We start from the raw sequence: 25855 nt of genomic DNA on the forward strand, positions 1-25855 counted from the left end.
AACTTAGAAAATGCAGCATAATTTAAGGAAACATGTCAGCTGTCATTGCACTGCCACAGGCATCTTTTTAAGTTAATGTCACATTAGAGGATTGTTAAGACTGTAGCTCATCTTAATATCCTGAGAACATGAAACAGATAACGGCGCATATTTCATCCCATATCCTTAGTGACACCCTCAGCATTGTGAGCCGCCACTGCTAAAGAAAAGACTTGATTCTGTAGCAGTTAGTGTGCATGGAGATAATCAGAAGTCCTTCTTCCACAGGCTGACTCAGAAAATAAAGAGGAAGTTAGTCCCCTTGGATCAAAGGCTCCCATCTGGGTTCCTGATACCAGAGCCACGATGTGTATGATCTGCACAAGTGAATTTACTCTGACGTGGAGACGACACCACTGCCGGGCCTGCGGAAAGGTTGGACAGGATAACACCCATCTCCATTGTGATTTTTAATAGCTCCAGGCAGTACCTAGTGAGGAAATGTATTTCTCCTTGTAAACCATTGTAAGGGGGTTAAAAAAAAAAAAAAAAAAAGATACTGAATCCTGGATGGTAGTTTCTCTAAATATTTAGGCATGGAACAATCTTGTTGGAGAACTTAACCCCTCCTACCTTAAGGTTACTTGAGAATGTCAATAATAGACAATTTTCATTAAAAAAAAAATCACAATTAAATAGACCTTCAAATTTACTGATAATTATTTAAACTGCTTTTATCTAGATAGTAAGTACAGAAGTCCTCACTTATCTTCACGGATAGGTTCTGCAACTTTAAGGGAAATGACATAATGAAACCAATTTTACCATAGGGTAATTGATATGGTATCTCTTCGATGTCATAATGAAATGACGTTATTCAAGGACCTGCTGAATTTAATAGAGGAACTTTCAATGTTGAAGTTGTCACTAGTGATGTTTCTAAGTCTTCATGACCTCATTAGTAAGATGAGCATAGTAACCATGACATCGGCGAGTCACTGTAAAGGTTAAATGAGGTCTTATTCAGAGAGCATTTAGTACAGGGCCAGACCCTTGGTATTGGGGAGCAGAGGTGGTTGTCGTGACAGCAGTGGTGATGACCATGACAGCAATGATAATACAGCTGACCCAGGACTTCCTGTACGCCAGGCACTGTCCAAACATTTCGCACACATTAATTCTTTAGTATTATTTCATGTAGTAAGCACTCCATAGTAATCTGTGGCCTCTACATCTTCAGGTGTGATATGGAACTCGTAAGAGTTGTTATTGAGATTCAGTGACTGTAAAAAGGTTTTGAAAAGTAGCACTATAAATTGTAACATACCTGGTGGTTTGGATACAAAGGTTATTCTAAATTAAATAATTCCAATGTGTTTTCAGATTGTATGCCAAGCTTGTTCATCAAATAAGTATGGCTTAGATTACCTGAAAAATCAACCAGCAAGAGTATGTGAACATTGTTTCCAAGAACTGCAGAAATTAGGTAATATATAAGTAAAGATTTAACCAAAACTTCCTTTATTCCCCAGATGTTTTCAAACAACCTTCTGAAAGAATCATCTTAGACACATTAGCAATATGATTGGTGATACTCATCTCAAAACACTGAGTATTTTGCTTTCTTAATTTAGTTAAGCTCTCTTAACTCATATTTTATGGTATTCCCAAGAGAGGTTGGATGGAAATTTATTTTTACTCTGAAAACACTTTTGCTAAGAATAGTAATTATAGAAATGTAATTATAGGATGAAATGTTTCAGGCAGTTAAAAGGGAACTTTAACTTTTAAGTAATTTTGAAATTCCTAGTTTTACAACTGTGTGCTCATCACAAATCATTTTATCTATTTGTAAAGTAATTCTCTATGGAAATATATTGGGTGGCACTCTGTTAGCCTAATTCTAATCACTTGGACTGATTTAGTGAGGTTCTAGTGTATATCTAAATGTGCAGCTTTTCACCAAATACAAAATGATAAATCTATTTGCCTACTCGTTATTTGCAGGTATCCATCTCTGCAGTTAAGATGAATGCAGCTAGCAGTACTGCTCAGGTCTCTATTTTGGGAAGAGATCTTTAGTTAGATTCCTGAAACTTACAGGATCTGAATTTTAAAAAGATTATCCTTCATTTCCACGAAGAATAGCTTTTCATTAGCAAATGAAAATATCTCAAGTGAATAAAACTAAAGAACATGCTATTTCAGATCTGTATATTTAGTTGGTTATTGTCTATGTACATTTTCCAAAAAGACACTCCCATCTCATCCTTTGCCAGCCTTTGTGTTCCTTCACTTCTTCTCTGGGTATATAATATAGGCTGCAAACATTCAAAATTCATTTTTGAATCCTCCTGCATCATCAACACCCATTTGGTCAGTAAATCTTGTCAAATTTATCTTTAAAAACGTTTCTCTTGATTTCATCTCAGCCCTAATAAGGCCTTCATTATCTTTCATCTGGACTGCTGTAGTAATTTCCTAACAGGTTTTCCCACAGCAAATCCTTCCTCCTTCCTACTATCAGATTTATTTTTCTAAATTCATCTGCTCATGTCACTCCCCAGCTTAAAAGGCCTTTGATTTCCCACTGCCTGAACAACAGCCCAGGTTCCTTAGAACAGGCCTTTTCCCCCCAATCTCATTATTCTCCAAATAGATGATCTAATTTAATACCTCTGCTTTTGCTTATACTGACCTCTCTTCATGGAGCATTCTTCCTCCTGTTTTTGCTTGGCAAACTCTTACTTATACTTTAATGGCCAACTCAAACAGCTCATTCTCTTTCAAGCTTTTCCTGAACGTCTATAGTCCAAAATAATTGCTTCCTCATCTTGACTTACAGCTCATTTTCTAGCACTTTGTTCACTGTAATATTGTTTGGTCATGTATCTAGATATTAAACGATGTTATTAAATTTTTTTTTAAGTCGGGGGGAAGTTTTTTTAATTTATTTTTTTAAGTTGGCAGTACAGTAACGTGTTTCAGAATTCTAAAGGCACAAAAGGGTAATCCTTTCACATGGCTTAGTGTTGGTAAAAGTATAATATCATAGACAGTGGAAAGTCTTTCTCCCACTCAGCTTCTGGCCATCTGGAGGCCTGTGTCACCAGTTTCTTCAGTATTCTTCCATGGATGTTTTATGCAGTCATGTTTATTGACTTGAATTAAATTGAATTGCAGAATGGTTACCATTCGCTACATAAATGTACCTGGTTTCTTTTAGCTCACCAGCACTCTCCTAAGATCGGATCTCCCGGAAATCACAAATCGCCTACAAGTGCCTTATCCTCAGTCTTACACAGTATTCCATCAGGGAGGAAACAGAAAAAAATTCCAGCTGCTCTCAAAGAAGTAAGTGTTTCCATTAAACTTGCAACCTGATAGAGGCTGAATTATTCATATGCATATAATGCAGTTTTTCTTCCATAAAGGAAGATGTCATTTCCCACTATTAAGACCCGAATTTTAATACTGGTGATGGGTGTGGCTGATGCCTCATTATCTTGCTTGGTCTCCCATATGACCTGAGTCATTTAGAAAATGGCTGTTGAAAGGTTGAGAGAATATTTTATAGCAATATTCTCTAGAAAATAAAGATAACTTGGACACACAGGAATTTTTAAAATTACTTTGAGGAGACACCAAAGGGAAGAAGTCTATGGAATATTTACTAATAGTAGGTTGTCTTTCCTTTAAACTGAAAAGAAAATTTTAAAAAGTGATAATAAATAGCCTGCACAGTTAGACCTGCCATGGGCGTAATCCACAGACTTCACTGATATCCTAGTGCAGTTCCTCAAATTCAAGTGTTCATAAAGCCAGTGTCAGAGGTCAGACGGCACTGCCTTTCTGGTCACTCCCACTTGGATTAGTTGTTAATTAGTTCTACCTGTGCTAGTTTTAGGGCCAGCAGAGTAGAGTTTTAAGTTTTGTTCTCTTGCTTGGTTACTGTGGAAGTGTTCTACCATGGAGTGTGGAAGCAAACAATTCTAAAAACTTCACCAAGATCATGTTTCTTATGGCAATTGAAATACTACGAAGTTATCAATAGCCAATCTCGTGAAATAGTAAGTTTCAGATGAAACTGGTTAAGCCAGTTTAATACTTCTAAACTCTCTCTTCCATCACTCAGCTCCTGAATCTAATTTGATTGACATTAGGAACTTCAAGGTTCTTCGTCAACTGAGTTCTCTGTAATGTTTCTCCTCTCCATGCGGATGTCACAGTTTGTAAATGTAATTCTTACATTTGCTCCTCTCTTCAGTCTATATCCCACAGCATTGGTTGCAGAACTCTTTATAGTCTGGACTGTCCTCAGCCTAACTCCAGTCCCATTTCATACACCTTTCCACCCACCTACACAAACAGGCCTTCACTTTCAAACCTTTGCTTCCTAACGGCAGCCCTTTCTCCCTCTACTGCACTGGTTTCCAAAGCGTCCTCCAGAACAGCAGCTGCACCATCACGTGGGAGCTGATTAGAAATTCAGGTTCTTAGGCCCCACCCAGTGTCTGCAGAATCAGAAACTTGAATAGGCCGTCTTGGTGATTCACATGTATGCTAAATCTTGAGAACCACTTCTTTGCAGTCAGACTGGGGAAATTAATTTATTCAGTTAAATGCTATAAAAGTCAAAGGATTCTCCTTGGGAAGCTGAGTTTTTTGTCTGTTTTTTTTTTTTTTTTTTTTTTTTTTTTTTAATTGAGGTGAAGTTCACATAGCATTTAATTAACCAATTTAAAGTATACAATTCACTGGTGTTTATTGTATTCACAATGTTGTGCAACCGCCATATTGTTCTAATTTCAAAACTTTTTCATCACCCCATAAAAACACCCTGTACCCATTAAGCAATCAGTCTCCCTCCACCCCATTCTCCACCCCCTGGGAACCACTAATCTGCTTTCTGTCTCTGTATTTTCCTATCCTGGATATGTCATATAAAAGGACTCATACAATATGTGATCTTTTGTGTCTAGCTTCTTTTACTTAGCACAGTGTTTTCAAGGTTCATTAAAGTTACAGCATGTATCAGGATTTTGTTTCCCTTTGTGTCTGAATACTGTCCTTGGTATGTATATACCACAATTTATCCATTCATCTGTTGATGGACATTTGGGTTGTTTCTACCTTTTGGCTGTTATGAATAATGCTGCTGTAAACATTTATGTACCAATTTCCGTGTGGACATATGTTTTCATTTGTCTTGGTTATGTACCTAGGAGTGGAATTGTTTGTCATACGGTAATTCTATGTTTAACTTTTTGAGGAATTGGGACATTGTGTTCTTATTCTAACAGTGTTCAATACATTTTTAGAAATTCCTCTTAGAATTAAATTCAGAGCCTCAAACCCTTAGTAATGGCAGGCTATTATCTCGAGTTGGATTTGATTTATTTTTTAAATCAGATCATTGGAAGGAAACTTTTGTGAGTCAGGTGATTTTATTTAAAAAAAATAATAGAGGACTACGCATGACTATTCAATATTGTGATTGATCTTGTATGGTTAATAAACTAATTCTAAAATATTCCAGAAGAGTAACATATAAAATATATATTTTTAATTTTTTATTAGTTTCAGGTGTACAAAACAACATAATGGTTAGACATTTACACCCCTCACAAAGTGATAACCCCCCTCCCAGTCTCCTACTCTTCTGACATCATACGTAGCTGTTACAATTCCATTGACTATATTTCCTATGCTGTACTTTACATCCTGTGACTTTATTTATTTATTTATTTATGTTTAATTATAGTTGATATTCAATATTATTCTACTTCAGCTTCAGGGGCAAAATATTTTGAGCAATATAGTAACATTTAATCTAAGTACTTAGTAGTATCCCAATGTAACCACATTTTAAGCAAAATTCTCATTTGAACATAAACATTCTAATTTTAAAAAAATTATTTGGTAATCTTTTACAAGGATGTTATTTCTTTATACAAATTTACTTGCACTTGGGGCCGGCCCGGTGGCTCAGGCTGTTAGAGCTCCGTGCTCCTAATGCCAAAGGCTGCCAGTTCAATTCCCACATGGGCCAGTGGGCTCTCAACCACAAGGTTGCCAGTTCGACCTCTCGACTCCCGCAATGGATGGTGGTCTCTGCCCCCTGCAACTAAGATTGAACATGGCACCCTGAGCTGAGCTGCCGCTGAGCTCCCAGATGGCTCGGTTGGTGAGCATCCTCTCAACCACAAGGTTGCCAGTTCGACTCCCACCAAGGGATGGCGGGCTGCGCCCCCTGCAACTAACAACGGCAACTGGACCTGGAGCTGTACTGCGCCCTCCACAACTAAGATTGAAAGGACAACAAGTTGACTTGGAAAAAAATCCTGGAAGTACACACTGTTCCCCAATAAAGTCCTGTTCCTCATCCCCAATTAAAAAAAAAATAATAATCTTAAAAAAAAAATTTACTTGCCCTTAGCAAACATTTCTAATTTAACATTAGATATTAAATTTTCCATGAAATACAAAAAAAGAAAATTTTTTTTTCCATGAAACAATAATATATCCTTTTCATGAAGTTTATATGAAATGAATAGTTACTACATGATTAAAGATATACTTTTAAAATCCATAGAGCCCACCTGTATTAGTTTTCTAATGCGATGTAATAAATTACCATAAACTTAGTGGCTTAAAACAAATAAATTACCATAAACTTAGTGGCTTAAAACAACATACATTTATTATCTCAGGAGTCCAGGCATAGTTTAGCTGGGATCTCTGCAGGGCCATAATTGGCCAGTGTTGAGTTCTTTCCTGGAGACTGACTAGGGAAGGGTCTACTTTCATCCTCCTCCAGGTAGTTGGCAGAATTCATTTCCGTACAGTTGTAAGACTGAAGACCCTGGCCTCTTAATTTGTTTTTACCTGGAGGGTGTCCTCAGCTCCTTGGTACACAGACCTCCCAAGATGGCTGCTTGCTTCTTCAAAGCCAGCGTGGGAGAAAGTCTAGAGCTATCGAATAGCAAGATGGAGCCTTATATAATGTAACAATCATGGGAGTGACATCCCATCACCTTCACCATATTCTGTTGGTTAGGAACAAGTCATAGGTCCTGCCCACACTCAAGGGGAAGAGATGGTGCAATGTGGGACTATCAGGCAGTAGTCATGGGAGCCATTTAAGAGTCTGTTCACCATACCACTAATAAGGCAATTCCTGACCTTGGCTTTTTTTTAATTGGGGAACTGTGTTTCTCCAGGGCCCCCCATCAGCTCTAAGTTGTTGTCCTTCAGTTTAGTTGTGGAAGGTGCAGCTCAGCTCCAAGTCCAGTTGCCATTTTCAATCTTTAGTTGCAGTGGGCGCAGCCCACTATCCCATGCATGGGAACTGAACCTTGTTGTTGAGAGCTCACGCTCTAACCAACTGAGCCATCTGGCTGCCTTTGAACTTCTAATAGCTCTATTGTTAACTGTATTCAAAAAAAAAGAAAAAAGTTTTAAATGCTGGGTTATAAACACTAAAAGTTTATCTTTGTGCCTAGAGATTAAAACATTTTCAGTCTTTTATGAAGTAAAACAGGCTTATTTTCTTTCAGACCAAAATTCAGGCAGCAGAAATGGATCCTTAAAATTACCATTAAAAAAATTACCATTAATAATAGAATTTTCTATTTACTTTTCTGCTGGTACAGTTTTTAGAAGTCCAAAACGTTATTTCAGTGACAAAGTTTTACGTCATTGTCGCTAACACCTCAGAATAAGAAGAGCAATAAACAACACATAGTCCTCAAAATACAGCTTTAAAAACAAAACATTTTTGACCTTTGGAATTATTTTTCTTCTGGCAACCCAGAAAACAAAGGCAATCCCACAAAGAAACACATACATGCAAACCAGGTACAACTCCAGAACTGCTTCTAAAAGGACACGTTTTTATGCTCATGGTAATGGCAACTATTAAATTTGTACCAGAGCAGATTTTGAAAATAAACAATTTCATTCTGAAACATTATTATTATGGTTATTACTTTCAGAACCAATGATCAAAAGCAATTTTGTTATTTTAAATTGTTTTTGTCTGAAAATCATTAACTATACATGGGGTTTGCTTATCTAGGTCTCAGCAAATACAGAAGATTCTTCTATGAGTGGCTATTTGTACAGATCAAAGGGCAGTAAAAAACCTTGGAAACACTTGTGGTTTGTCATAAAAAATAAAGTGCTATATACATATGCTGCAAGTGAGGTAAGCTCTGAAATCTAAAGATGAGTAATTTGGGGGGTCTTGTTTTATAATGCCAACTAGAAACTATTACAGTATTTATTTGTTTTGTGTATTTTTTTGTTTTGTTTTTGGAGAGAGATGTTGTTGCTGTTACTTTTAATGTGAACAGTGTGTTTTTCCTAGAGCTCTTACCCAAAAATAATAGGAATTTTCCGTAGTATTAAGATGTTAAGTTTTTTTGGTGTCATGTGATTACTATCTACCTCATTAAAGGCAGAGGTTCTTATCCTTTCTGCCAATCTCTCTTGGCTGACACTCCCTTGACTATCCCTAGATTGTATTGATCAAGCATCAGCACAAATAAGCTAGACCTCCTTTGGGTTATAAACAGTTTCTGGCTGTTTGCTCCGAAACTACCCATCTCTCCCATCTGCTCACCTTGTGTCCCAACATCCTATGAGCTCTATTTTCTGCATCCATAAAATGAAAGTAGTATAGTTACCACCTGTGGTTGTAGGGAAATAAAATGTGAAATTCAATGGATATGAACGCATTGAAAACTGTCCAGCATAGTGTCTGGCTCCTGGGGTAAGTGGGGGAGGCGGACAGCACAATAAATATTGTTGAATAAGTGAAAAATGAATTAAGTTGCTGGAAGTACTGTTTTATATATGTGTATAATGTGTATATGAAATTAAATTAGGGCTATAGAGATCAAGAGTTTACAAACCTGAATTTTGTATCAGTTTTAGAAACCATCACCCTTTGTGTCTCTTTAAATTAGGACGTGGCGGCTTTGGAAAGTCAGCCTTTACTAGGATTCACTGTAACTCAAGTCAAAGATGAGAATTCAGAGTCTAGAGTATTTCAATTACTGCACAAAAACATGGTATTTTATGTATTCAAAGCAGATGATTCTCACTCGGCTCAGAAGTAAGTAATTTAGAGGTATTTTTCTTTTATGCATGCAAGTTTGAGGTGTTGACTTAAAATGATTGATTTTTAAGATAACCTGCTTTCATCGATGGGGACAACCAAAAATTTAAATCAGAGATCCAGGTTATTCAGATATTATTCAAACTCTTTAGAATTGTTTCTAAAGACAGGCAAGAGTATCTGGAGTATTTTCAGGAGGCAGAGGGGGAAAGAAAATAGGTAGTTTGTCCAAAATATTTTGTGTACACATGACCTCCGAGGAAGCAGCGTGGTGCTGCTCTGCTGAAAAGAAGGGAAGCTGAGGTATTTGACCTCTCCTTCATTGAGGGTAAGAATCTTCTCTTGAAACATTCCAGGATTTGGCAATCCAATGATTCCATTATGCCGGGGAACAGCAGGGCGTTTGAACAGCTGCTTGCTAACTTGCTTCTTTGGGAAAAAGGTCAAACACATTAAGAGGCTCCCATGCTGTTTCCAATGACTGAGTTGAAGGAAATGGATATCATTTTAGATGGTAAAGACTGAAACCATCTCTTCAAAATTCCAACAAGCATATTTATTTAGATGTCATGAGGTTGCTTAACACAGGGCAACTTTATCTCTGAAATGGAGGTCCTTTCTGAATAAAACAGTTCAGTTCACCTCTCTTTCATTTGATTTTTATTTTGGCCTCACAAAATAACACATTTTTTATTTGTATTAAGAGGTGCTCATATTTTTTGAATAGGCTTTAAAAGTGCATGCTGATAAGAAAGAGTGTTTTAAATAAGCAAGGTTTGTCATTGCTTAAGGCAGTTAGAATTCCCAGAATTACATATGTTCCTGAAAATTAATCTGGTACAATGTTACAAATACTTTTTTGTTTTCCAGTCTATGTTAGAGTATCCAGTCCTGTATAGTCGTTACTCCAAATCATTCCTTTTGGGTACTGAAGAATATTTTAAAATTATGTCACTTACCTATTTTTTCTATAAAAATTACTCAGATAAAATAGTAATCGCCCTAATACTCTTAGATATGGTTCTCATCATTTTCATCTGTATGCTTTTGAATATACACCTTTTGCTTATATCTTTAAGCTGACAAGATAGAAATCACTGCAAGACAGGATTGATTGTAGTTAGGTGAAGGGAATCATCTAACTTGTAACTTACTTGAATTTAGAATTCACAAAGGCTAAATTATAAGTTTCTCTCTGAGGTTATTAACATCATATGGGGTTTCTTTCCACATTATAGAATATTCAAATGTGTTAATTTCAATGGAAAATTTTGGCTTTCTAAAAGCCTTTTTTATGGTATGATTTATATGCCATTTGCATTTAAAATGTAAATTTTTGAAAATTCTGTCCTTCATATTTGAATTGAATCTATTATATTATATATGAGTGATTTCAAATGTTCCTAGTAAGTTCAGAAGTAATTACACTACTAGGGAAGTACAAAGAGACTACTTCCAAATGTCTTCTGAATAATTGTAGCTGTGTGTATTGTCAGATAAAACTTTCAGACTAAAGGATTTTGGAGAGACTTCTGTGAAACTGAGACACTTTTATATTGCATGCAAATTTTTGATCACCTGAAAATAGACTTGATGCTAGATTCCCTTTCATTGAAAATTTTAGAACAGGTCTAAACTGGATGCCCAAGAAATCTATAGATAAAGGAGAAGGCGACAGGGACACAGCTAGAGTTCCTAAAAGCAGAATGAGGGTTGAAATAAAGGCCTTTGCAGATATACCCATTTCCAAAACCAATTAAACGTCAGGGCTTCACAGAGCTTTTACATGAAATGGCCTTTTCTTCATTCCTTACAGAAATAAGCAGTACACTTTTCAGGCCAAATTTCTTGGCCAAATTACCAAATAAAGGATAGTGTCATATATAAAGAATTCTAGTTTGCTATAGGAGAGAGCTTAAATATACTGTTAGGGTAATTGGAGTCACAGGCACAGCTATTATCTATATTGTCTTAACATATATTGGATAATTGCATTTTATAAATCTAACGAATTTCTCTTATTAATAGGTGGATAGAAGCATTTCAGGAAGGCACAATATTGTAGCAGTATTGGTTTCATCTCTTCTGTGATTCCAAAAGGGTTGAATTTCATCATAAAGGAGTAAATGCAGTACAGAAAATTTATATAAATGAACAATGCCAAGATAAATCCAACTAAAATCTTCATTGAATATATAAGAAATTATAATTTTTTTAAATGTTTGTTTTTTCATGTATGTTATTTATTAAAATTTTGATGTTTACTTAATGGTCAGAGTTACTTCTGAAATTCACACTGAATTCTAAAGTACCTTTTCTTTAGAAACCAGAAAGCTTATCTTAATACTGTACACTATGTTAAATGTTTGTGACACAGTCCACAGTTTTCTCAATGTGGTTTACAGTGTTACGTTGTAATAACATTCTTACTAGTGGTAAGTCTTTGCAAATAAAAAACACACATCAAGGAGCAAGTTCCCATGCAGTGTTTGGTTTAGAAATTATAAAACTGCCAATGACAAAAATGCATGTCTTTGAATCAATAAACTAAGATGATTTTTTTTGTATCTTTTAATAGAAAAACAAATGGCCAACTTCTACCTCAGTAATTGTGAAATGAAATTCCATTAAATTATCTAAAGTATTTCTAATGTGATGTATCTCTTTTGGCATGAGATAATGTTGCATCATCAAGGAATTAGAGCAAAGGGATAGAACCTGAATTTTTATTTAACTGAACTACGAGTAGGCAAGAGGCTTTCATTTGAAGAGGAACACAATCAACTCTATAGCCTTTACATTAAGTCTAATGTTTTCTTAAAAGCTACCAGTTCAACACAAGTGTATTATTTCTTTTTAAAGTAAAATACGGCATTATATTAGATAATATCTCTTGCTATTGTAAGTGTTAATGGGCCCAAGTCATTGGTGGTATTTGTATCTAGAGTGTTACATTTCCTATAATATTGTGCTTTAAAAAATGAACTGGAATTACCATATCAAAAAAGCACAAATTCTAAGCCAGTATTAAGTGAAATTGTATTCTTTTTAAAGGGTTTTTAATACCACTTTGTGTTATGTCTTCCCTAGTAATTTTTTAAAAAGGCCTTCATTTCCTTAACCAATTGTCAGTGTATATCTCATTAGGAAATACTTAATTTCATAATTCTGGTGCACTTATTGTTTATCATAGAAACTACGTTGTAAATAAAATTGATTCGCAAAAGAAAAATGAAACACTATGATTAAGGTCATTCCTGATGTTCATAATATACATTTATTGAACGAGATTAAGCTAAATATAAATTGTCTTAAAAGGTAAGGTTATCCATAGAATATTTCATTAAAGAGCACAAGAATTTTCCTTTCTTTTACACAAAGGATTTCCTAATTAACTGTGATATTTGTGACTGCCAAGAGCATTAGAGTGCCTTTCTGAAGCCTTTTGAATGTTGTTTGTTGCAGCACCAGAGTCTCTTAAATCTCGAGTTGGCTGCTGTGGTTTTTCTCTCGATGTTGGTTTTGATGGACTCATTTTAAACCCTGTTGCACCCTCACATGCTACGTATCTCTCTCGTCTTTCTGCTGCTATAGGTAAACTAGTACTTCTTTGCAGCTCATTAATTTTAATCAAGGTGGTGTAAATAAGGCTTCCATGTTAATATCCCTGCAATTTTCAATATATCCTTTTTGGAGACCCAAGGTTACACCTTATAAAGTATTTCCTTCTGCTTCATTGGGTCTAGCACTTTGCAAAACAGTTATCTGGCCCCCTCCTCTTGAGCTCTTAACCTTACTACAAGATTTTGCTTAAACCTCAAAATCTTAAAAAACATCAGCCAGGCTATTCTATTTTCCAACAGGTGGCTGAATCAAGAACCAGTTATAAATCTAAATAAAAGAAACACTGCATAGACTTCTAGTAATTTGCCTAATTACATGTGAAACTCATGTATGATCGTACTAGCTATTGGCTTAGCCCCGTGGAGGGTGTTTTATAAATAACCTTTGGGGACGTATCAGATTACCACCCCCCATACTCTACATAAAGATGTTTTAAATGTGGAATTGTATTACATTCCCTTTCCCCTTATCAATCCTCATAACTTACTAAAGCTGATCAATTATTTATTTAACCTGGCTCATTCAATGTTAACTAAGAAACCTAATTATATACATTTTGTTATAAAGCTACTTTGAAAAATATCTCTTGATAGCTAACAGTTTAAAGGAAAAAAAATGGTATTATTGGGTGCATTCTATAAATGAGAAAATATAATACCTAGATCCCAAGAATACTGTATGTGCTTCCGTCAAACCCTTTCAGTATCTCCTTTTATTCATAAGGAGAAAGAAGAGCAGTTATAAAACTAAGCCAAAAAGGAGGCTGGAAATAACCCAGACAAGAGGCCAGGTTATACCAGGGGAACCGCTGGCATTCTGAGTGTGTGTCCCCACCCAGGGTTCCTCCTTTCTCTGTGGCAGCTATCAATGTAGAGTACCCACCAGAGTCCTAGGAAAATGAAAAAGGTTATCTTTGGCGTCACCCCACATTTCTGAACCTCTCCAACCTCTCTTACCCTGTGCCCTAATATACCCGGTGTCCTATTGTTCTTTGCCAAGATACTTATTTCTTCCATCCAAAAGCTTGATTCTGACTATGTAGTGGCATTTCTGAAAAAGATCATCAGAACAACCTTTGTTTAATATAAAGCTACAATGAAACAAATGAAGACGTGGAAAGTTTTGTTAGGCAAATTTGTTTTTATATTTGGTTGGTAGACTATATCCAGAAATAGGGAAAGCCTGCTATTTAGTAACTTAGTTAAAATGTAAATAGTATTGCAGCGTACATTGATGTCTTGGGGTGTGCTCTCATTGTACTCAGTTTTTAAAGTTTGAGATCCTTTGTAGTCAATGGGATTTCCAAAGAGGTAAATCCTATTTCTCTTACTATACTCTATGCTCCTTGAGGGCAGATACTATGTCTAATAGATCAGTTTCTCATAGAACACCTACCCTGTGTTTTAAGAAAATATATTTGTTGAATATTGTTTGAATCTGTTTCTTCTACAAGTGAAAACAGGATTCTTGTCATCTACACCAGAAACACAGACCCCAAAATGCCCTCATTATACCTCAATCTTTGACCTACTCTTTCCATCGCCTTGCAAAGCCCTGTTTGCAACTAAGAGGGGCATCTACACGAGTCCTTCTTAAGCATTTTAAACTTTACATTACTAAAACAACTCACTTTTCATTCAAATCTGTTTATTTTCTTCTGTACTGGAAAAACACCATTTTGGGCTCCAGAATCTGCCTCCAGGTCTCAGCAGGACCCTCTGCAATTGCTCTCGGGTCCTTTCCATCTTTGTTGCCCTTCTGTTACTGCATAGACCCTGGCTCAAGTCCTTGTTACCTCTTCCTAATGATTGGAATAACGTTTCTTCCAATTCAATGCCTTCTTTACATGGTCCCATTTTAAACACTGCCAGAGTCATCTTCTAAAGCAGGGGTGTCCAAACTGCAGCCCACGGGCCAACTGCGGCCCGCAATCCATTTTTTTATTGGCCCGCAGCAAATTCCAAAAATACATTTAGTTTACTTAAATAAACCAGGTGAGGCAATACGTACTTCACCTCGAGTGAGTGGCCTGGCTGTTTGTGTATTTTACCGCATGTGGCCCTTGGTAAAAAACGTTGAAAACAGTTTGGACACACCTGTTCTAAAGCATTGCCCTAGTTTCATCCCTGCTCTTTACAACCTTCACTGGCTTCCCAGTGGCTTGGCATGGAACACTTTCCGTCAGGTATCATAACCCCAACCCAGCCTGTCTCTGTTCAATTTGCATTCTTCTCACACTCTCCTCTACCCCGTTACTGCTATTTATGCAAGACTTCGTGAAGTTGATCCTAGTCCTTTTCTACCCTATCCCTTCAGACTAGATCTAGTCTTTCCTTCCTCCATGCCCCATAGCCTTTTACCTCCTAAACAAACGTTCTTAGGTGCTTATCACATTCTAGCCTTAAGAACAGCAACTGTATCTTGTTCACTTGAGATTCCCACACAGCACATGGCAGAATATCTTGCATGCACTGGACACAGTATTTGTGTGAATTAAATTACTTTAATTTTGATTTCTTTTTTCGTCAGTGCATCCAATACACAAATATTCTCGAGCCTATGCCACTTTTAATTTTCTAAAGAAAAACCTTATGATCTATAACTTTTCCCTTTAAAAGAGATACGTAATTTCAATTTTTTTTTAAAGGTAAAGGTGGTAGTAAATTTTCAAAAAGGCTCAATATATCAAATTCCCCTTTTTTGTGGGGAGGGGAAGGGATGAAGGTGGGCAGCCTTTTATGAGCCAGTCATGCCATGTTAACCAATCTTGAAATGCTGTTGTTTTTTTTTAATTTCTAGAAACGTTTTACTTAAAGTGGTAAGTTTTTATCTTATTGTCCATATAGAGCTATAGATCCTTTATAAATAAAATGTTAGCATTGTAAATAATATTATGCAAAATAAATTTCTATCTACTTTTGGTGTGATGTCTTTTAAACCATAATTTTTTCAAGTGTCACATTTAAAGATGAACCACATGGGCCTGTTTTCCTGAAGCATAATTAGGGGATGCTCTGTTTCACCAACAAATGATGTTCCCAAAACAGCTTCTACTTCCAAATTTTACTAAGTTGGCATATGGTGACTTGCATGAATTGGATAAGCAGTCACCACGAGCATCACTATAAGCATGCATATTATGCACTGAGAGTAAAGGTCTGACTGCCTTTGTTCTGTTGGACCTACAGTATATGTTCTCAGCTTTCACCTTTGGGACCACCTTAAGGATTTGGGGGGTTGGAAAGAGGGGCTGCCTTAAAACCACCAAACAGCATAACTGATGCTAAAACCACAGCAGCCAACTTTTAGAGGATATGGCAGAAAGCATATTTCCACTTGTTAAGGATTGCTGCATGCCCTTTTCCTGTGCCCAGTTGCCTCCTTCCAGAGGGAAATGACAGATGCAATGTGCTTCCCAGTGCACCTTTGCTTTTCCTCACTTGGGTTGCTGGCCTGAATCTGTGACTTTCTAGTGCTGATCAATACGAAAGAAATTTCCAGGACCCCTTCTCTTCAAGTCCAAACCACACAGTGCTTTGCACACAGGGCAGCTCTTCCTGCCCCACCTCGGTGCCACAGGCAGTCACTGTCAGAATGTGATGTTCCGTCAGAGCCTTTTCATTTCACAAATCTTTACTGACCATCAGGCACCGTCCTATAGGCTTGGGAATACACTGCTGAACAAAACCAACACCACCCTTCTGTAAGCTTGCATTGTACGTGATTATATTCTTGCTCCATTTAGCCATTATATCTATTTACTTCCAAGAGTTGAGAAGTAAAACTGCCTTTCTATACAAGATTCTACCCCAGCTTGTCGTTTTACTGAAAGCGATTTTAAATACTGGGATCTACCCAGGCTTGTTAGTCCTCTCATAAACCTACGAGTCTAACGTAAGACCTATAATACGGCCCAGTTTTCCAGTTAGAAACCGAACGGTCCAAAATTGATGAGGTTATTATTACTTAGATCTGAAACGTCTCAAAACTTAAACGACCACCTTTGGCAAATAGGATGCAAAGCGCACGTGACTTCTCCAAGGCCCTGACCGTGACGTGCAGCGACGGCGGGGCAGTCTCCCTCCTCGCCGATAGGGGACAGTCAACTCGGAAAGGCTCGGTTCTCTCATCCCTCCATCCAGGGAACGTCACGACCTCCTCCCGTCGCTTCTCCACACCACTGGTGCGCAGGCGCGACCGAGAGCGCGCACCGCAGAGCCGAGAGAGAGGTCACGAACTCTGACCCCCCCCAAATACACAAACCCCCAAAGCTCCGCGCCCCCACTTTTCTTTACCCTCCCCCCTCCAGCTTTTCCCAACCTGTCTTATTCCGGAGCCGCCCAAGAGCCGCCTCAGCGGGACCGTCCGGTCCACGCCCGGCGCAGAACGCAGCTCGGCGGAGAAGCACCGGTAAGAAGTGCCAGGTGTGGAGACAAGCGGCCGCGTCCGGGGCGGGGGGCGGGGGTGTACTTTCCTCCCAACTGCCACCCGACGCACCCCCTGGCCTCCCAACAACCTGCGGGCTTTGGCCGGCGGGGCCGACCCGCCTGGCTGCGCCGCGGCGAGCTGCTCGGGTTGGGCTGGGAGCGCGGAGAGTGGCCGAAGCGGCGGGGCCGAATGCGCGGGGCTCCGAGAGAGGCCGAGGCCGGAGCCCGGAGCCCGGAGCCCGCAGCCGGGCCGCGCGGCGGGGCCCTGGAGGGAAGTCGGCGAGCTGCTCGGCGCGGACTGCAGTCTCTCCTGCGGCGCCTCCCGCGGCGCCTCTGACCTTTCACCTACAGGAAAAGCTTCCGTCCGGGCGCCGCCGCCGCTTCCCAGTCCCGGGGAGCCGCACTCGGTGGGCTCGATTGCTGGCGGCGTGCGGGAAAGGCCGGCCGTCGCCTCGAGTGGCCGCGAGCCGAGGCCTCATTTCCCTGACGAGTCTCGTGTTTACACGGGACGGATGGAATAATGCCCTCAGCTTGCACGACAAATGGGGCGAGAGTAGCTGCTGGCCTCGCACCAGTGTCTTTTGAGAAAGTGGACCAGCCAGGGTCCTCGCTGCACTGGGCATGGCTAAGCGTCCAGCAGCCCTTTTGTTAAGACACTGTCTCCAACGCCTGCAGATACCGTTTTATGAATTAACAAATGTCGCCAGGTTGTCTCATAACCTTCACTAAGTAGGTCAGCCTGTTTTGTAAAAAAAAATAACTGGAAAGGAAAAGCAAAAAGATTTGAAAGTAAGGCCTTTAGGGCTTTTGTGCCCCTGGAAGTTAGTTGTAAGTAGGCCTTTGACTCAGGGGTTGTTGAACAGTGTTGTGTGGTTGATTGATACACGATGACTGTTTTAAATTTTTGCTTGTAGGTCCAATTGGTAGATGTAAAAGATATTTCTATTCTTATTAAAAAAACTGGATCACATGAAATACAATTAATGTCATTCTTTGTAGGGGTAGTTCAGTCTCTTAAGAAGGGTTGTAAGGGAAACAAAGGCAGCAGACATTCCCCAAATAACTACTGTTGGTGTGTCTGCACACAAAGAATGTATTCCTATCCTTGGGGAATAGAAAAGACAAAAGAAAAGCATAGGATAAAGAACTAGTATTATAAATATAATTATTTACCTTTTTGCATTATGGGACCCTCTGCAACCTCCAAATCTTTTATGAAAACCATGGACCAGCCTTCTGCAAAAATGCACCTTTACCTAAAATTTGGCGTACAATATTAGAAGTTAACAGAAGTCTTTGAATCCTAGTTAATAACCTTAGTATACACAGATAACTGCTGGACCTACCTAGAAAGATTGGATTAAAAAAATCCTTTGAACTGAGTCTTAAAGGTCAGGTGCAATTTAAATGAGGGTGGAGGAGCTTGGAATGGTGTATTAGGGCATAAAGAACATCCCAGTTTGACCTGAAGAGAGACCCATCTTGGGAGTGAAAGGAGATAAAATGAGAAGATGAGGAAGTCAGACTATAAAGGAACTGCTTTGTATTCACAGTGCCAAGCATGTTATAGGGGCTTAATGAATATTGAAAACAATACCAGGAAAAGGGCTGAAACTTTATTCTTTGACCATTCAAGAGACACTGATGGTTCTGAAGCAGGAGAAAAAGGATGTGGTTCAGTTCTGTGAGCATTCTGAGATACTGCTACTTGTCAAAGCTGCTGACTTTAAAAAGATGGTTTTTGCCTTCCTGGGACTTCGAATATGTGCAAAGATGGTTCTTGCCTTTTAGGGGCCTTTCATATACACAAAGTTGTACATCAAATATACATTCAGAAATTCAATCCTGAAAAGTAGCTGAAAACTTACCTGAAAAGGTCTTAGCTTGAAGGCCTTGGGCTAGCCACAGGAGGTTTTATGAACCCCTTGAAATTCAGCATATACCATCATTTATAAATGAATGTGAACTTGTGTTTTCTGGTGAGAGAAATCTTATCTTCCATCAGATTTTCAGAGACTTTTACCCAGCCCACCAGAAAAAAAAATTACTGTTTTATATCATATTTTCAAACTGTTTTTGACTATACAGCACAGAAAACGATACATTTTGCATCATGAGTCAGCACACTCATACAGATTAAGTTGAAATCAAGTCTTCGTGAGACTATTCAAACCCTCTCTATGCCTGATACACTATTTTCTATTTTTTTAAAATTCTGACTTAAGTTTCACCATCCATAAGCGGCTCACAACACAAAGTTTGCAAAATATTGCTTAGATGACAACTCCTATATTCAGTTGATGGGAGTGGGACTAGTAGGGAAAGCGGGACAGCAGATGTGAGAAAAGAAAATGAACTGTATCTGATGTGGTCAAAGAGCACAGACTTAAAATTTTCACTCTGAATGGAAGAAGGATGGCACCATTGACACTGCTTTTCCTGGAAGGAGGTGTGTAGAAATGAGATCAAGGCCAAAAATATGTACTGTGTGTCTTCTGTGTCGTAAAGACGTCCTCATGCTTTTTGCTTTGTCCCTCAGGCTGGTCAAAATACTTAACCTTCAATGTGAAGCTCAGATGTCTCTTCTATAAGGTTTTCTCAGACTCTCTCCAGTGTGGTGGTTCCTCTGAGCTCCTCTTGTTCATTTATTGAGCACTTTGTTCATTCAGGTAACTTTCAGGTGCTACTACCTCTTACCTATAAGAGATTGTTAGCCATAGGTATACGTATCTTCACTTACATTGAATTTTCACGGCAACTTTTTGAAGTAGATTTTATTGAATCCATTTCCTTTTTGAGGAAACTGAGCCTCAGATTGTGTGACTGACATGTAGTCTTGTAGTAAGCAGTAAAAATGGATTGAAACTCTGATTTGTTGACATGAGGTCTAGGACACACTACACTCTGCTACCTACATAAACTCCCTCCCTCTAATTCTTTTTCTCTTTATCACTCCTTCCTAGTTTGCTTCATAGCATTTAGCACATGCAAATTTTTTAAAAAATCTGTTTCCTCATTAAAATGTAAGTTCCATGGGGTAGGATCTTATGTCTTGTTCACTGTCAAGTCCCAGAATCTCCCAGGGCCTGGTAAGTATGTTTCAGGAAATACTTGTGTTCAGATTCGAATACTGGGCACTGTTCAGCACTAGAGGTTCACTGAAAAAATGAGTTTATTAAAAAAACTACACAGTTCTTTTCTTTAGAAGTCTGTTATCGGAGATGGTCATCTATGCAAATGAGGGCAAAGTGCTTTAGAAGATAAATGGGCGCACAATACCATGAGCCACAGATAAGGGGATGCTTACTTTTCTGATTACAATAGTGGGTATCCAATCCATTCAAAAGGCATGAAGAAGAAAATAAGTGGCCTGTAAATCTCTACCTAGAAAATCACCGTTAACATTTGAGAATGTTTATTTTTAGTCCTTGTGTGTTTTGCAAGTAAAATTGATTTTTGATCTTTGCATTTAGTTTGTCATAAGCATTTTCTCTTCATCATTAAACATTTTTCCTTTTTTTTAATTAAAGTTTATTGGGGTGACAATTGTTAGTAAAGTTACATAGATTTCAGGTGTACAGTTCTGTATTACATCATCTATAAATCCCATTGTGTGTTCACCACCCAGAGTCAGTTCTCCTTCCATCACCATATATTTGATCCCCTTTACCCTAAACATTTTTCTTATACATGACTTTAATGAGAATATGTTTTGCAGGAGTCTTTGTACTTTGTGTTTGCTAAAATGTCACCTTCACAGTAAGTCTATCTCTGATCTCTTATTAAAAATTGCAGTTCGCCCCCAACCATCCGCATTTTCTGTTGCCAGTCCCTCCTTTATACTCTATTTTTCTTCATTCCACTTTTCACCAATTTGTTGATATTGTATGTTTTATTTACTTGTTTGTTGTCTGTTTCACCCCACCAAAATATAAACTTCACAAGGGGAAGTTTGTTTTAATACTCCCTGCTGTATCTCTAGCACTTAGAAAAATGCCTGGCCCAAAGTAAGCACTTAAGTGTTTGTTGAATGGAAAAATATTGAATGAATTATTGGGTCAACGAGTATGAACATTTTTAATGCTCTTGGTACACATTGGCAAATTATTTTTCTGGGAAGGTTATAACATTTTAGACTTCAGTTAACAATGCGTAAAGAACGCCTTTTTTGGCTCAGTTATAATTTGGGTTTTCCTCATGGGCACTAAACTCACCCATGTTGATTGATGGCAGTAAAGGGACAATATGGTCAAATTTGTCAATGAAAATGGTATTGGGACAGAAATTAATGACTGACAATAATAAAGTCATTAGAAACTATGGTGTAAAATTGGCTTACATGAATCTGAAAGGAAGAGTTTTGGGTGCGGAATAAGCAGCCCTCTTCCAGAGGACCACAGCTGTAGCAGAATCCTTGAGAGCTGTATGTATTAGTGTATCATAGCTATGTATAACATATCGTGTGTGTGTGAGAGTTTCACGCTCATTTACCTATTTTTTAAAATACTTTATTGTCTTTGTTAAGAATAATGATTCTTTTAAAATTTAGTTTTATTTAGAAAACATGTAAAACTATATATCTTGTTTTCCTGTTATTGAATTTTCCTTCATGAGCCTCCTCATTTCGTAAATTTTTGTTTAAATCTGGGAATAAACTCTGGACTGGTAACCCAAAACTTTGATTCTTTTCAAAACTGTCAGTAGTCTCCCCTCCCCCCCCCCATTGATAAGACTCTATATCAGTACATGAGGGTAACTGGTAACCCCTAATGTCTTGTTTCATGAGAAAGTGTAAGAGCCTCCAGTGCTTAAGACGCCAGGCCTCAAGTTTTTAATACTGAGTATTGCAAGGCTGCCTTGCCCTCCTCACTCCTTATGCCTATTTTTACCAATTTAAAAAAAATGAAAATGTTTTTGGTATGTGTATGGTATGCTTGAAAAAAATTCATCACACTTAATTCTGTTTTATGAATTCTCTAGTTTCCACTACATAGAATATACAGCATAGCTGTAAAACTAAATTTGTCATTTATTAAAGAACACACAAAGCAAGAAATTAGAAGGACCTTGATTTGGAAGTAGCCAAAAGTAGACCTCTAGATATAGTATCTTGTAAGAAGAAGGTTTTCTTCTTCCTCCTCCTCCTCCCCCTTCCCCTCCTCCTCCTCCTGACAGCAGAAAATTGGACTCAACACTGAATTACATTGTTTGAGTGGCTTAGTAGTTAGTGTTCAGTGGACTTCTGCTTGAAGAGTTCTGTGTATCAGTGGTAGAAACAAATTGGAGGAGTTGCCTGTCCCATGCTGATAATATCAGTAGGCAAGTCTGTGCTAGTCCCCATCTTTTGGTAAATAGGCTTTCCAAAAAAATCAAACTGCCAATCATTAACCTTCCTTTCTCTCTTCCTGTCCCGCCTACAGTGATTAATCCAGAAGATGAGCACACAACCTAAACTAGGCCAATCACAATCCATTGCCAAGATTTTAAAATGGGAATTCAAGAAGACTACTTTTCCTTTCCTGGTGCTTTACTACGCAGTTGAAAATAAGAAGTCACATAGGGAGAAGCTGAGAATAGAGATAGATCCTGACAGCATCAGAAACCCTAGTTCGTTTTTCCCAAGGTCAGGTCTGCTGTAGTCCTAGCGGTGTATGTATATTCATTCCCCTGTCCCCCGCACCCCCTCTTTTTTTGCTTAAACTAGCAGCAGTTGAGCTTTTTATCTCAACCAAAGTGACTAACACACTTTCTTAAATACCTGCTTTCATGCCAGATACCTATTTTATTACCAGTATTCCTTTCCTGCTTGCTAATATTTTTATCTATCAAAGCGAATAATACCTTGTGGGAATGTCTGAATTCTGGTAAAATTTAATAAATTTGTATAGGACTTGTAATTAATTAAGATAGTCTCCCTCGTTCTTATAAATGGTAATGGTTTTTTTAAATGAACAAGATTGTATAATATATTTTAATTATTTCATGGATCTATTTACATCTAAATATGTATTATATTCTGGATAGTTTGATGAGAAGTAGGTAATAATGAAAGTAGGATTATAGATTTGACTTTATGTCACTGCATCTGTGCTTTCCTAGACTTGAATCTTAAAATACGAGGTCTGACAATTACATTCGCGAACTTGTACCAATGTTGCTAACCTTTTTTGATATCAGAGAGATTATTCATTATGAATTTGTATCAACTGGACAAACAGTTAACTAAGTTTACTCGTTGGAAGTGCTGAAAAGGCTGTGTGAAAAAGTTAGATGAAAACGACCTGAGCTTTTCACCAACAATTCATGGCTCTCGCATCACAACAACGCACCAGCTCACATGGCACTGTCTGTGACGGAGTTTTTAGCCAGGAAACAAATAACTGTGTTGGAACGCCCTCCCTACTCACCTGATCTGGCCCCCAATGACTTCTTTCTTTACCTAAAGATAAAGGAAATATTGAAAGGAAGACATTTTGATGACATTCAGGACATGAAGGGTAATACGACAGCTCTGATGGCAACTGCAGAAAAAGAATTCCAATTGCTTTGAAGGGTGGACTAGGTGCTGGCATCGGTGCATAGCTTCCCAAGGGGAGTGCTTTGAAGGTGACTGTAGTGATATTCAGCAGTGAGGTATGTAGCACTTTTTCTAAGATGAGTTCATGAACTTAATTGTCCCACCTCGGAGGTTAATGAGCTGGCTTGACAGACATCTGACAGGCTTTACAAGTAGGATGTGATAGTTTAAGGTTGCAGTGGAAAATATATTTGGTTGTTGAGGGATCCAAAGGGGAAAAGTTGTTCTTAGTCTGCCTTTTTTGGTCAAATGTGTTTTCCAGATTCATCTCATGACAGTTTTGCTCACCACAAATTGAGATATATGATCACTGAAGTAAAAACTCCAGAAACTTTCCCTGAGCATTCTTTTGCTGAACAGTTTGGATTATATGGATCTATAAAACAGTATGAGATAAGAGCGCTAGACTACTGTAGTAGGGCAGAGGGTTTATATAGAGAGAAGTAGAAAATTGATGTGTTGGATCAAAGTGGAACCCACCAAATATATGTAAGTGTATGTATTTTTGAGGAGCTTTAGTCAGATTCTCTAAGGAGTTTGCACCTCTAAAACAGGTTAAGAATCCATTACTGTTTCCTGCTCTTTTTAAACGAGGGGCGGGGAGGGGGATTTGAATATCCCTGAGTTCATTACTCAAGAATACCATCCCAGGACATTAACATTCAGATCCATTTAGCATTGTGTTACCTGTAGCTTCGCTAATGACAAAATGTACAGTTAAGCACGAGCAGGCGACGCGTGCACACACACACACCGCAGAGTATACCCTCATGCTCTTTGGTCTCTTCGGCTAAAATAATAGTTGATCTTAGAATAAATGTTAGCTTGTCTAATAGTGCTTAGAGTTGAATTCAGGCCTTCCTATTCATATACTTTTAAGTAATCAAACAATAATATAGAGAAATAGTTTATCTACCTGAGTTTTCATTATGAAGTAGCTTCTTGGAGTCTAATGTGCTGGAACAACTAGTGTTGATTTTAGGATTTCTGGAAAAGATTCCTTTAAACTGTTTTTGTTACTGTTAATTACTTTTTTGTGGTGATACTTATCATTAAAATTTTAAAGGAACAAGCACTCAGTGAAAAATAAGTCTCTGTCCCATTTCTGTTTCCAAATTTCCAGTTTTCCCTGAAGATAGTCACTATAACCCTTTTCTTATGTGTCCTTCCAGGTGGTTTTCCCTCTTTCTAGGTAGCATTTTAAAGCTTTCTTTACATAGATCTTGCACATTTATTATTAGATTTATGCTTAAATATTTACTGAATTTTCTCCACCCAAAATTCATTTGTTGAAGTCCTTGCCCCCAGTGCCTCGGAATGTGACTGCATTTGCAGATGAAGCTTTAAAGAGGTAACTAAATTAATATGAAGTCAGTAGGGTGGGCCCTAATCCAATATGACTGGATTATAATTATAACTCAAATACAGAGTAGACTTGTGAAGATACAGAGAGAAGACGGCCATCTACAAACCAAGGTAATAGGCCTCAGAAGAAACCAATCCTACCTACAGCTTCTCTCCAACATCTAGCCTCCAGAATTGTGAGAAAATTAATTTTTGTTGTTTTAACTACTGAGCTGTGCTACTTTGTTATGTCAGCGCTGGTAAAAAAAATACTGATTTTGGTAGTGGGATGTGGGTGGTGCTGGTGGTGCTGTAACAAATACCTAAAAATTTGGAACAAGGAAATGAGTAGAGGCTGGGAGAGTTCGGGTATGCATGCTAGAAAAAACCTGGATTGCCTTGAAGAAACTGTTGGTAAAAATAAGGATGTCAAAGGCAATTTCGGTAAGCGTTCAGAAAGAAAGCTGTGGAAAAAGCTGCTGTCATCTAAGAGATATACACATATCATCATCATAAACAGAATGTTGGTAGACATATGAACACTAAAGGTGCTTCTGCTGAGGTCTTGGATGGAAATGAAGAACATGTTATTGGAAACTGGAGGAAAGGAGAACCAAGTTAGAAAATAGCAAAGAACATGACTAGTCATGTTGTGTTCTAGTGTTTTGTGTAAAGTACTGAACTTGGATATTTAGCTGAGGAGATGTTTAAGCAAAGTGTTGAAGATACAGCCTGATTTCTCCTTGATACTTACAGTAAAATGTGAGAGGAGAGAGTAAA

General features: G+C 38.0%; 2 protein-coding genes across 11 annotated transcripts in view; both read left to right on the forward strand.

Annotated features, from left to right (window-relative positions):
• Positions 1-11708, forward strand: part of FGD6 (FYVE, RhoGEF and PH domain containing 6) — a 94086-nt gene extending 82378 nt beyond the window's left edge. For 4 of the 6 annotated variants that reach the window (XM_019732166.3, XM_074326161.2, XM_019732167.3 and 1 more), the window contains 6 exons: positions 268-414; positions 1363-1465; positions 3206-3333; positions 8060-8188; positions 8952-9100; positions 11132-11708. In XM_019732166.3, coding sequence (XP_019587725.3) covers positions 268-414; positions 1363-1465; positions 3206-3333; positions 8060-8188; positions 8952-9100; positions 11132-11168 — 693 coding nt within the window. In that variant the 3' untranslated portion in view covers positions 11169-11708. Of the gene's footprint in view, positions 1-267; positions 415-1362; positions 1466-3205; positions 3334-8059; positions 8226-8951; positions 9101-11131 lie in introns of those variants that run through there. The other 2 variants (XR_012494064.2, XM_088797445.1) reach the window with 2 other exon arrangements.
• Positions 11709-16858: 5150 nt separating this feature from the next.
• The window catches only part of NR2C1 (nuclear receptor subfamily 2 group C member 1), a 38682-nt gene continuing 29685 nt past the window's right edge, over positions 16859-25855 (forward strand). Inside the window, exons 1-2 of one of the 5 annotated variants that reach the window (XM_019732170.3) lie at positions 16859-17137; positions 22575-22777. The gene's annotated coding sequence lies outside the window, so the exon portion shown is untranslated. Of the gene's footprint in view, positions 17152-19799; positions 19824-22574; positions 22778-25060; positions 25083-25855 lie in introns of those variants that run through there. The other 4 variants (XM_074326163.2, XM_019732168.3, XM_019732172.3 and 1 more) reach the window with 4 other exon arrangements.

Source organism: Rhinolophus sinicus, chromosome 1, assembly GCF_057876585.1.
Source record: "Rhinolophus sinicus isolate RSI-liver-muscle chromosome 1, RSI-T2T, whole genome shotgun sequence".
In the NCBI taxonomy this organism is placed as follows: Eukaryota; Metazoa; Chordata; class Mammalia; order Chiroptera; family Rhinolophidae; genus Rhinolophus; species Rhinolophus sinicus.